This window comes from Mastigoproctus giganteus, chromosome 7 (assembly GCF_048544385.1).
Source record: "Mastigoproctus giganteus isolate SK-2022 chromosome 7, ASM4854438v1, whole genome shotgun sequence".
Classification (NCBI taxonomy): domain Eukaryota; kingdom Metazoa; phylum Arthropoda; class Arachnida; order Uropygi; family Thelyphonidae; genus Mastigoproctus; species Mastigoproctus giganteus.
The window spans coordinates 182,190,711-182,202,798 of record NC_143581.1 but is presented as its reverse complement, the minus strand read 5'-3'; the positions used below and the strand labels follow the sequence as shown (position 1 = coordinate 182,202,798).

Below are 12,088 nucleotides of genomic sequence, written 5' to 3'. Positions count from 1 at the left end.
CACACACACACACACACTGTCAAATCAAAAGCAGCTTGCTCTCAATGCCAGTATTGGAAGGTGTCTCCATGTACAACATTGAGCATCTTCGGAACAACCTGGAAGGATGTGAGACTCCTTCGAAAAAACTGTTTTGATATATAGTATTGATAATCTAACTGCTGTGGTAGGCCTAAAAGCTGGAGTTGCAAAGGTATTAAAAAGTATTTTGAAGCATTTGTGTTAACTGTCTTCAGTTAAACATGTAACTAGGCTGGTAGAACAATGTCAGCCTTTGAAAAGTCAATTTAAAAAAGAGGTTGAAGTGTTCAGAAAACTATAAAAGTTATCAAATTGAAAAAGTACAATAAGTGATCACTAGTGAGTGCCACTGACTCATATCCAAATCATGATTCAAAAAAAGTTTTGAAACACAAATTAATGAACTTCTGAATCACAAATGTTTGTTGAAAGCAATCTTAAACAGGCCAAGAAAGATAATTCTAAGCATATTATCCTCACTCTTGCACAAAGTCTGTTCACATTCCTCTCTTCTGGTATGAATAAAGAAAGCTGCTTGTTTAATTGTTTCTTTCTTTTAAACATTATTTCCAGTGTTTGCAAATCCGAACATAAGACTCTTCAATGCATTGTACCTCACATCTGTGTTCTGAAGTTGTTACTCCTAGGTATGTTGAAGTAGAAAGTTATGTTTAAATTTATTATACCAACAGTTTTTAAATCATCCACTTCTATTTTGGAAGTTAATCACCATATCAGACTAAACCAGAAGGATGATTCTGATTTGGCCATAGGCATTTTTATTGCCAAGGTCATAGAGAGTCTAAAACAAGAGGAGCAGATTGTTCTTTTGTTCAGTGAACAAGTACTTTATTTCTGTGGCTGTGCCATGCCTAAGTTCCCACTGGAAAATTATGTTCTTGTAAATGATAAGGTAGTGCAAATTTCATCAATTGGCAGTGCATCATATTTAAATTTAAAATGTTTTGGGGACAAGTTTTCAGTACTTCTTAGTGCAATTAAAGGTAAAGAGATGAAGCAATAGATGTTCTGCATCATCAGTTCCATCACTAGACACTATTATAAAAGAAGAAAGTATTGATTGATGCTCAGTGGTCCTTGGTTGGGGAACTGATAACTGCACAAGGACTCCCAAGTGTCAAAATGTTTAATGGGGAGGGGGAAAGATCATTTAATGGGGGGAAGATTCAGATCGTTTATTTTTGACGAAGGAAATGATCTTAATAACCAAGTCTAAACAGATGCAATAGTATCTTTCTTGAAGCAGCCATAATCAGTTAATGTCTAACAGAAAATCCAAACAAATATTTTAGGTAGGTTAATGTTTTAATTGTACTATTAAACAGTTCTGTAACTGTATGTTAATATAAAATGTATATTCTGTCAGTGAAATTTAATTTCTAGTGCAGTACAGACTTAACAAAAACCTCCTATTTCTTCCAAAAAATCTCCTGTTTCCCACCTCAGTTCCTCTCCCAACAAACTCTTGGTTACAGTTGCCTGGTCTTCAGCTTTTTGAAACATTAAATAATAAAAGTTTAGTTTCTATACTTTCCGAATTTAAAATAAAATTGTTCTGATTTTTGGTGCACCCTGTGCATTATGCCAAATAATCTTGTTATGCTGAAACAAGTTATGAGACATAAATTGTTTTAAATAACTTATTCTGTAGTTGTATATATTCCTGGGTTTTTTTTTTTTTTTTTTTGCATATAAATCATTTTCTTTCATAAAACTTTCTATTAAATTTATATGCAGTAAGACATGGATATTTTAATCTTAGGTCATGCATCACTAACAGATTGGTTCTTGATACTATATGGAACTACAGAAGATCCCGATAACCCAACTGTTACTGATCAGTCTAGAGTAACTCTTCCTTTTTCACAGCCACAATACCCATCTCAAGAGGCATATCCAAATCAAACAAAAGAATCTTCCATTATATTTCACAATTCCAACTTTCTTGACTCTGAAGAAATTCTTCAGGCAGACAGCAGTGTAGAATACAATCAAGGTAATTATTATCATTTCTGTTGCTTTTAATGTTTTAGCACCTTAAAACTGAAATAATTTCAATATTTTTTTAAATTAAAAAGGAAAAAAATTGCTTGAAGAATTCATTAGTGCCATTACAGTAAAACCTGGTTAATTTGAAGTTCAAAAGACCAAAATATGTCCATTTCAATTTAAACAGGTTCAAAGTATCTGTACAAGATCAAAATATAGTATTAATTAATCAAGAGAAACTTTTAGCCAGATACCCTTTTTAACACTGTGCAGAATTTTCATAATTCTCATTTAAAATATTAGTAATTTTTAGTTTCACTGTGGTAGATATTTGTGAGTAGACAGTTAATGTGTTAATTTAGTCCAGGGGTTCCCAAACTTTGAGTCACCGCCCCTTGATTCCATAAATGCATCCCCAATGCTCCCCCCCCCCCAAGTCCTAACTTTTAAAAATATTTTTCAGGGTGGCAGACTGCATGATCCAATGAGGAATATAATAAAAAAATATAATTCAAAACAGTAATGATTAATTACACATTTATTTCAAATCCAATAAAGGTTTTATTTTATTTAATTCAACATATTGAAATTACTGGACTAGATTCTAGCTTTTCAAAATCTGACAATTATTTAACAAAAGTCTTAGAATTACATTTAGTAACAAGTTCATTTTTCTGTAAATTTTTAATGAGAGGCATAATACCAGGGCTTAGTGACATAATACCAGTTTCTCAATGTCCGGTTTAAAGTTGCTTAGGAGTCTTAAATCACCACGTTCAGTAATCTGGAGTCGATTTCTTTGCTTGGAGATAAGTTGGATGACCACATTCTACTGAATATGAAGTTGGGAATGCAATAAGTAGCTTCTTAACCAATGTCCATAGTGCAGGATAGTGATCAGAAATTTTCTTCTGTAACCAAAACTCTTGATAAGATTTCTTAAACTTCAGTTTCAGCTCAATATCATCTTGTAACTCAATTAGTTCTTCCTCTAATACCCCAATTCCTTCATTATCTAAAAATGGATTCATCACCCAATCTGGAATTTCTATCAAAAGAAGGTCCTTAAATCATTCAGACATGTCTTTATGCAGCGTATCCAAAAAAGACTCGCAGATCATCATCCTGTATCCCACAAATCTTTTATAGCTCAGACAGAGAGGGAAATTGATATAGCTCACAACAGCCTATATTGGGCTTGAATGAAGTTAACTTTGAAATAAAAGTGGATACTACAGATTTGGCCTTAATAAGGTTGATATCATTTCCTTGCAACTGTAATTTCATTTCATTGAACTTTGCAAATAATTCGGACAAATATGCAAAATGTTGAAAATTTTCAGCGTTCTCAAACACAAAGTTCAGAATAGTTTATCATTGAGAGCATGGACTTTTTTGATTTTATTAACACCAGTAATGACAGTGTGTAATGACTTGTGAAGAGGTTTTTTGCAACCAGATGTTGGCGACGAATGACACAGTGAATGTCAACCACTCTCACATATAAAAGGTAAAGACATTTGGTACAACTTTCTTTAAGTACGCAACAGGAACCAGGGTAGCAACCAGTCATTGATGTCATTCCGTCGCAAGAGCAAGTATGTTAGCAAGTGGAATTTTCTTGTCTTTAAAGAATTGCTCAACAACATGAAATATTGATTCACCTGTAGTATCTGTTTCTAACTGCCTTGCAAACAACTCTTGAGCTAAACTTGCATATTTTATAAAGTCCGCATATGCTAGAAGCAAAGATTCATTGTCTGGCAAAGTTGATTCATTTAGTTGTAATGCAAATTCTGTAGTCCTTAGTATGCTACACAACATATCTTCCATATTCTCAGCCATTTCATCTATGCATCTTTGAACCGAATTGTTGCTTAGAGGAATACTCTTAATTCATGTAGTGACTTATGTAAAATGGTATTCAGAACCTCACTTACTGCTGGTAAGATGAGTTCTTCACCAATTGTATGTTGCTTTCCAAACTTGTCAATCAACAATGAAATATTGTATGATGCATGCAAACCATAAATTTTTTGTTGAGAGGCATTACAAAATATACTTGGCAGTGTGTTGGCCGCTTTTGTAGTTTAACACGAAGTGATTGAAAAAATGTTAAATTCCTGTCTGCCATGTCAAGATGTGCTTTCCTCAAATGTTCAGTAAGTCTGGAAGGTTTCATTGCCTTATTAGAAAATACCTTTGTGCATATTAAGCACATTGGCAGGTGCTTGTTTGTAGTAATAAATCTATACTTCAGATATTCCACACTGTATTGTCTACATTTTCTCTTTGATTTTTCTGCTTCTGCCATTCTTTTTCTGAAACAAATATTAATTATTAAATCTATCCATATAAATAAAACTGTGTGTGTGTGTGAGAGTGAGTGTGTTAAAGGAAGAGACATGGGTTCAAATCTTAAGCAGGTGAATTTATTAAAGAAAATGAGAAATATTAAAACAGAATGCGTTTATATGTTTCAGCCATAAAATAGGGGATTATGGCAGCTAGTAAGTTCTCATTCTTGTAATTAAAGTATAAAAACTATTGCAGCTGGACTGATTATTATTAAAGATAAGGACAAATATTATTATAAATTAAACATGATCCTAACTTTTCAAGCCCAACTTCTGTTAATGATGACAGTCTCCTGATTTAGTTTAACTTTAATAACAAAAATTAAAAGAATTTTTGCACTGTAAAATAGGTATTCACTTACCAATCATGATCAATATGGTACTTCGAAAGCAGTTATTTCTTGAGTGTAGCCAAGGGGAAAAAAATCAATCATTATTCCCTTCATCTGTAGGAAACACTTTTGTTAAACTTCAGATTTGAAGATCAAACAAAGAACATTAATATGTTGCACACGTCACTACGCATGTCTACTTGCAACAAAGTGTGCATCACTTGGCCAGTGTAAATGGGGTCTTAGATGTATAACGAACAAGGTAGAGAGAATCTCTCTCTTGAAGAATTACTTCCATTGTGGTTTTTGTTGGCAGTGATGGGGGAACCCCTGGTGCCATCAGTTGTTGTTGTTATTTGGTTTTTAGGAGCATTAGCAACTAAGGCCATATTGCTCCGGGGATATACAGTGGTCATTCCCTGACCTTTCCACATCCTCCGTATTTGGTGGTCATGGGGGTGCCGTCAGACAACTAACACACTTTACAGTCCACTCAAGGACTGTCCAGAACCCTACAATATCTTTTCTAACACAGCAGTAATTCTGAGGTTCTGCACAAGGTGATAACGGTGGGTGAGACATGGCTTTGTCATTTTGCCCCAAAGAGTAAGCAACAAAGCCCTGTTTGGAAGTTTACGTCATCGCTAACGCTGAAAAAAAAATTGTGGCTTCTGCAGGAAAGGTTATGTGGTTGTTGTTGGTGCCACATCATAAGTCTGTCTGATGGAGTTTGTAAATTTTGTGAACTGAATTCTGAATAATTCAAGTGAAAATATGCAAAGGTTAAATTTAAGTTCCTTACTTGAAAATATGTAGTAATGAACTTAAACTTAATTAACCTTAAATTTAACTAACGCTGTATTCAGATAGGGTGTGTGTTTTTCACTTATAATTTGAGAACGGAATCTTTTCGGTTCTGTACACCATTCGTCTGACACCCTGCATAATTACTTAACAAATATGCATGCTATGCGCTAACCTGAACAATGGTAAATAAGCAATCAGTACACTCGGGACGGTCTAGTTTCAAATGTCCCCCTTGCTTCTTTTCACCCCACTAGGTAAACACACCGCTCCCAGGGAGCAGTTCCGCCCACTTTTGGAACCACTGATTTAATCAATATGAGAAAAAATTCAATAAATTTCTTGCACATGCTAACAAAATTGCTGTTTCATTTTTTATCCCATACTAATCATTCAGTTCAGTGTATACAAGCTGTATGTTAATACATTAAAATAAGTGATACATTGTTATTATGTATAATTGTGCATACTTGCTAAAGAAAGAAAGTATTCATAGTTTGGGATATTATTTTCTGTTTAATATTCATAATTCATGCAAAAAGGTAAAGTTATGTCTCTTTTGTATTTTTGCATTCCCATTGCTTTGAGTAAATTTTGTAACTAAGCATGATCTGCTCTTGCTAATTACACTATGTGAGCAGGCAATCAGCTTGATGTCACTTTAGAACAGCTGAGAATGGTAGACAGATAATGCTTAATGTCTGAGTACAGCTGAAAAAATGTGATTACAGTGGAGAAATTTTGCCTTGGCTGTGTGGAATTATTTTTTATTTTTTTTATTTTGTAAATAAAGTGTTATTTGTGAAGTGATTTATCATGGAAGCTGCTTGAAAAGAAAATATTATGCAAAAAAAAAAAAAAAAAAAAAAAGATTCTCAACACATCAGAACTGTTCATTTTGAACATGGAAGTATAAGATAAATTTTTTTGGGAAAATCAAAATGTGACGCCACTAAACACTGTGGCAAGTTCAGTTCCCACTAACTGCTCATTAGACCCATTGACTTTCATTGTTATGCTCATCTTTCCATCAGTTTTGTAGCCCAGTTGTTTTTACTGTTTCTGATACTAGTGGAAAAGAAAATTTTAATTTTCAGTGAATTGAGTGAGTAAGCAATTTTCAAGAAGAAAAAGTCCTTGAATAAAAAAAAATATGAATTTATTTAAAATGCTATGAGTGTGTTGAAGAGAAAGGGAAAAACACTACACAAATTCTATCATTTTTTTGTTTGTTGGTTTGCTTTTCACTTTCCCTTTATTCTTCTTATTTTTATAATGCTGGGTTGTCCTCTTCAGCCATCAGTCAAAATTTGTCTCTGTGACAATGCAATTATATCAGCCAAAGGAAAGTGCCATGGACTATTTTTTATGAAAAGCACTTCTGCTTAAAATATTTTCCCCGGTAGCCTAAAGCTATTTGAAAAAAATGGATGGAGAATGGCAAAAATTTGCCATTCTCCATCATTAATATGTGTGAAAAGGTAACCAGTTCCAACATTAGTAGTGAAGCATGCTCAACTTTCTCACATAAAACAGCTCGAATGAAATTAAAAAGATACTTCCTGCTTAGAAATTTTTAACAATGGCCCAAATGGGATAATTTGTATAGCGGAACAAAAGTTAAAGCCAGGTATTCTCTTATGCTGTTGGTTAACATTTGAGATATAAGTTTGCCGTTTGACAAGCACAGTGGATGAAGCACAACTGACTTTCATATGTAAAACTGCTCCACTCAAAAATAAAGTCACATACTGCTTGGAAATTTTTTTAACAACCACCCTGCATAGAGAAACAAAGGTTTAAAATCTAAGCATCCTCTTATGCAAATGGTAAAAATTTGACACATAACTTTGATGTTGCAGAAAAATGTTGTGAAATACAGTCATAACAAGTGGTAGGAGAATCAGCTCCAGTGCCAGAAATTTACACGCTATGCTAGCAGAGTCATTGAAGGAAACACAGCCATGGCAGATGCAATGGTGCAACAGGCTCTAATAGCAGATAAAATTCAGTCCCATTCGGTAAATTGAATGTTTATTTCAATTTAGTTTATGTCTTCAGTAAGAAATATAATTTAGCAGATCTACATCCTTCCTAAAATGATGCCTCCAGAACTGTATGCAATACTCAAGATGAAACCTAACCATTGCCTTGTACAATGCGATAATCATCTCTTTATCCCTGCTAGCAAAATTCCTGTATATCATTGACAAAACCTCATGAGCTGTCCTGGCAGTCTGTCTGCACTGCTCAAATAACTTCAAATCTAACTGCACAATTACCCCTAGGCCTTTTTCATTTTCCATTACCCTGAGTGTAGTACTACACAGTTGGTATGGGGTTACTGCTACCCATATGCAGTACTTTGTATTTGTTAATGTTAAACTTCAGTTGCCATTTCTCAGCCCATCTGCCCAACTTTTCTAGATCCTGTTGCAGTAGCATACTGTCATTAACCATCCTGCCAAACTTTTTATCATCTGCAAACTTGAACATTAAGCCTGATATGCCTTCATCAGTATCACTTATAAATAAAGAAAATAACAATTAGTCTAACACTGAACCCTGGAGGTCTCCACTAATAGCATTGGTCCATGAAGAAAAGAGGCCATTGATTACCACTCCTGTCTTCTCCCACTGAACCATCCCTTTATCCATGGCAGTGGCTTGCCCTTGATGCCGCACTACTCCAAGTTATACAGCTGTCTATTATGTGCAACAGTATTGAAAGCCTTCCTGAAATCCAAGTATATAATATCAAAATAATTATTTCTTACATCCAATTCCATTGTGACCACATGGTAGTTTCGAATCAAATTGATCACACAAGATTTCCCATTAACAAACCCATGCTGTGCCTGAACTATAACTGCAGTCTTGTCTAGATGATCCTGCATTGCTTCTTTAACCAGTGACTCCATTATTTTCCCTGGAACAGAAGTTAGACTAACAGGTCTGTAATTACTTGTTCCCCCCTTTGTGAACTGAGGACACTTTTGCACACCTCCAGTCTGTAGGGACCTTGGATGCCCCCTAAATCCAAAGTTGCTCTTATAATTATGGCTAATGGTGTGCTTACTTCCTTTGTTTGTTTGTTTGTTATTTGGTTTTTAGGAGCATTAGCAACTAAGGCCATATTGCTTCGGAAATATGCGGTGGTCATTTCCTGACCTTTCCGCATCCTCCGTATTTGGTGGTAACAGGCTTGAACCCCGGTCTAATCAAGAAGCGTGTGCTACGCACTGCTGCTCCTTCCCACCTGGCTACGGAGGCGCTCGCTTACTTTCTTTGCTGCCTCCCTTAATATAATTGTATAGATCCCATCCACACCAGGTGCCTTTCTTGTGTTTAGCTTCAACACTTTCTCTTCCACTTTCCTCTCAGTTATCACAAAATCATTTGGCTCCCTGTTTGAGTTTAATTAACTTCTGGCATCCCTTCCCTAAAGAATTCCTCATGTGCAAATGTAGATGCAAAATACCTATGAAGGATTATCAACAGTTAAACAGGAAGGATCATCAACAGTTATTGGTCCACTTGATATCAAGTGGACCAATGTGATTCAACCACTTCCTTTTACTGTTAATGTAAGTAAAGAAATTTGTTGCTTTTCTTTGCATTCTTTACCTGAGACTTCTCGTAATCTGCCTTAGCTTGCCTAGCCTCATTTGTGACCTGTTTGCAGACTAGTTCCGGGGGGGGGGCTCACATCTGGTCAGTATGGGCTTGGCAAACCCAGGGCCCTGAGCTGGATATCATCATTCTTCTCTTTCTTGGTGATTCCTTTGTACTTCTCCTCTCTCTCTCTCTCTCTCTCTCTCTCTCTCTCTCAGGGGGGTAACTCGGGATTTTTTTTTTTTTTTTTTGGCTGGTGCAGCATAAGCTTCAGGCTTCCTTGTACCATATGGCTAATAATAATAATAGTTTCGTGTACCACTGGCTTTTGTATTGCCTGATAATTTGTATGCATCCCATGCTTTTTTTCTCTGCAACAAGTTCATCAATTCAGTTGGCATCCATTTATTTAAGTCTTTAAGTAAATCCTACATCAGTACACTGATTGCTGTCACCCAGTGGGCTTTTACCTGCAGATTCTTAATGCACGACAAATCACTGCTCGTAATAATCAGATCAAGGGTATTGTTTCCTCTTGTTGCCTCTCTAACATGTTGCTGTAGAAAATAGCTATCCAATAAATCTACAAAAATCTTACTTGTGTGAATGACCAACTCAAGTTCTAGCGAATATCTGAAAAGTTAAAATCCTGCCATATAAGACATTCAGAATTACTGGCCCACTATTTCCCTGTAAATTTGTTATACTAATCACACTGATCAAGCCTTTCATTCAGAGTCACTGTTTTGTTAATTTTGGTGCATAGTTATTGTAAATGTTTCTGTATTTTTATCAAAAGTTGTAAGTTCAGTTGAGAATTAGCTATTTGTACCTTAAACTTTTTAATTGTTACTTTCTATGCAGAGAAGTGTTTTATTTATACATGCATACACACATATTGTACATGTCGGGAAGTTGTATTGTATCCATTGTTTTAGAATGCTTCAGAAAGAATATTACTGTTTGAAAGAGCCACTGGAAGATAGAGATAATTAACTGGCTTCACATGAGCACAAACATATCAGTGTTATATGACATTAACAGAAATTCCAGAGAGCCGAAATCATCTCTTAATGCTTCCATTGCTCTGTTAATTCCTTCAGAGTTAATATTTCTTATATTTAAAGACCTATTTGATTATTTATATACAATAATGCTATAAAAGTTTATGATATGACCTACAGTTTTAAAAAATAAAAATTTTCTTGTGTAATCTGATATGGATTGTTTAGAAAAAAACTTATTTACGTCTAAATTACTTTTAATTTGCATTGAATTTAATTTGTTTCTTCAGTCATGGTTATGTAACCTTCTTTTCTTTCTTTAACAGAATCACCACATTTTTCTCTCAAACCTCAAAATAAAAAGAATGACTTAAAAGTGGAGAAACCAAATAATAGTGCATGTATTGCCATAATGAACAACAGCCGTTGTCTAGGTTGGTGCTTCTTGATTTTCATCTGGTGGAGGGTCTACTAACAAAAAAGACCTTAATACTATTAGTGATATGCGCTTGGATTTTTTTTTATTACCTCATCTCATAAAAATGTATATTTTGTTTACATCAGTCATTCTTCATACCATCATCAAAGTGCAAATTTTTTGTTTATTTTTGTCGACAAGAAGAGCATGTTCTATAACATGATTTTTGTTAATGTAAATGTCCTTTTGCTGAGATAACCACAAAAGAAAACTGGAAGTGCAGTTATATATACGACAATATTTTGCTAAGAAATTTCATCTTTCTTATTATAGGAAATTGCATTTATTTTAAATAGTGACTGTTACATTAATTTAATTTTTTATATAATGTTATTAATTAATTTTTTTTATTTTTTAAGTATTTCATAACCTAATTTGTAAAAAACATATGTTTTTATATATATTATATATATTCTATATATATATATATGTACATACGCATTATTGAGTGTACGGTACAAATTATTTTAATTTATATTTTTTTAAAATAAAACTATAACACTAAAACTACAGGGCTCTTTTAGTCACCATATCAATGTACTATAACTCTTAACATATAGAAGGTATCAAGGATGGGATTGTTTAAACTCATCTCAAGTAACTCAAACTAAGAAAAAAGTGTGGCATAAAATTTCATTGCTTATGACCTGTTTAGAAAGATTTGCATTTAATTCTTGAATCCAGATTTTTTAAATCTGCTGTATAAAAGTTATTTTTTAATTAGTTGAAGCTGTAGTCAGCTATTCTTGATTTGTGTCAGGTTTTTCACCTTGCAAACATACAGACATCTGTAAATGCATTCTGTTTGTCGATATGATATATGCATGCCCATTGCCCAATTAGCAACAGGAAGGAATTGAAATGACATTCACAGTAGGCTGATCTCATATAGATGGGATATAAAGCCACAGTAAAACTCAAACTGTAAGGCACTGGTGTATTATTTCTGCAAATTGCATGTATTATAAAACAGTTTTGTCTGCTTGCAAAATGAAAGCAGCAAGGAAAACTCTTGGGGAATCCTGCACCTCCATCTGAGACTGGCTAAGTCAGTCTAGCTTGAAAATGCCTCAGTGAGTTCTTCCCGTCATTGACAGGATTCGAACCTATAACTTAACATGTGACCACTAGAACACATTTTGCATGATCAAATGGCACCACAAAAGAATGCACAGCTTGTTGGTGGTAATCAGTCACTAATATGCGGTGTTGCTATTAAATAATGAGACTGTTGCAGTAAAATAATGAAATATTTTATACCATACAAGTTATCCCCTTGTAAATAACTGCCTTGGGCTTGCACATGCACTGTTCCATATGTTTCTTCTAAGCACAGAAACATTTCTGGAAGTCCATCTTCTGTTAAGCCCTTTTAAAACTTTATTTTTTTCTGAATGTCATTAATGGACTGAAAATGGGTTCCCTTAAAGTGCTCTTTAAGGGAATGCATCATAACTTTTCCCTACC

The 12,088-nt window shown here is 34.3% G+C and overlaps 1 protein-coding gene across 1 annotated transcript in view; it reads left to right on the top strand.

The window, feature by feature from the left end:
* LOC150083376 (proprotein convertase subtilisin/kexin type 4-like) overlaps positions 1-12,088 on the top strand; it is a 372,395-nt gene that overhangs the window by 269,762 nt on the left and 90,545 nt on the right. Inside the window, exons 14-15 of the mRNA XM_090378003.1 lie at positions 1,805-2,038; positions 10,470-10,577. Coding sequence (XP_090234129.1) covers positions 1,805-2,038; positions 10,470-10,577 — 342 coding nt within the window. The remainder of the gene's footprint in view (positions 1-1,804; positions 2,039-10,469; positions 10,578-12,088) is intronic.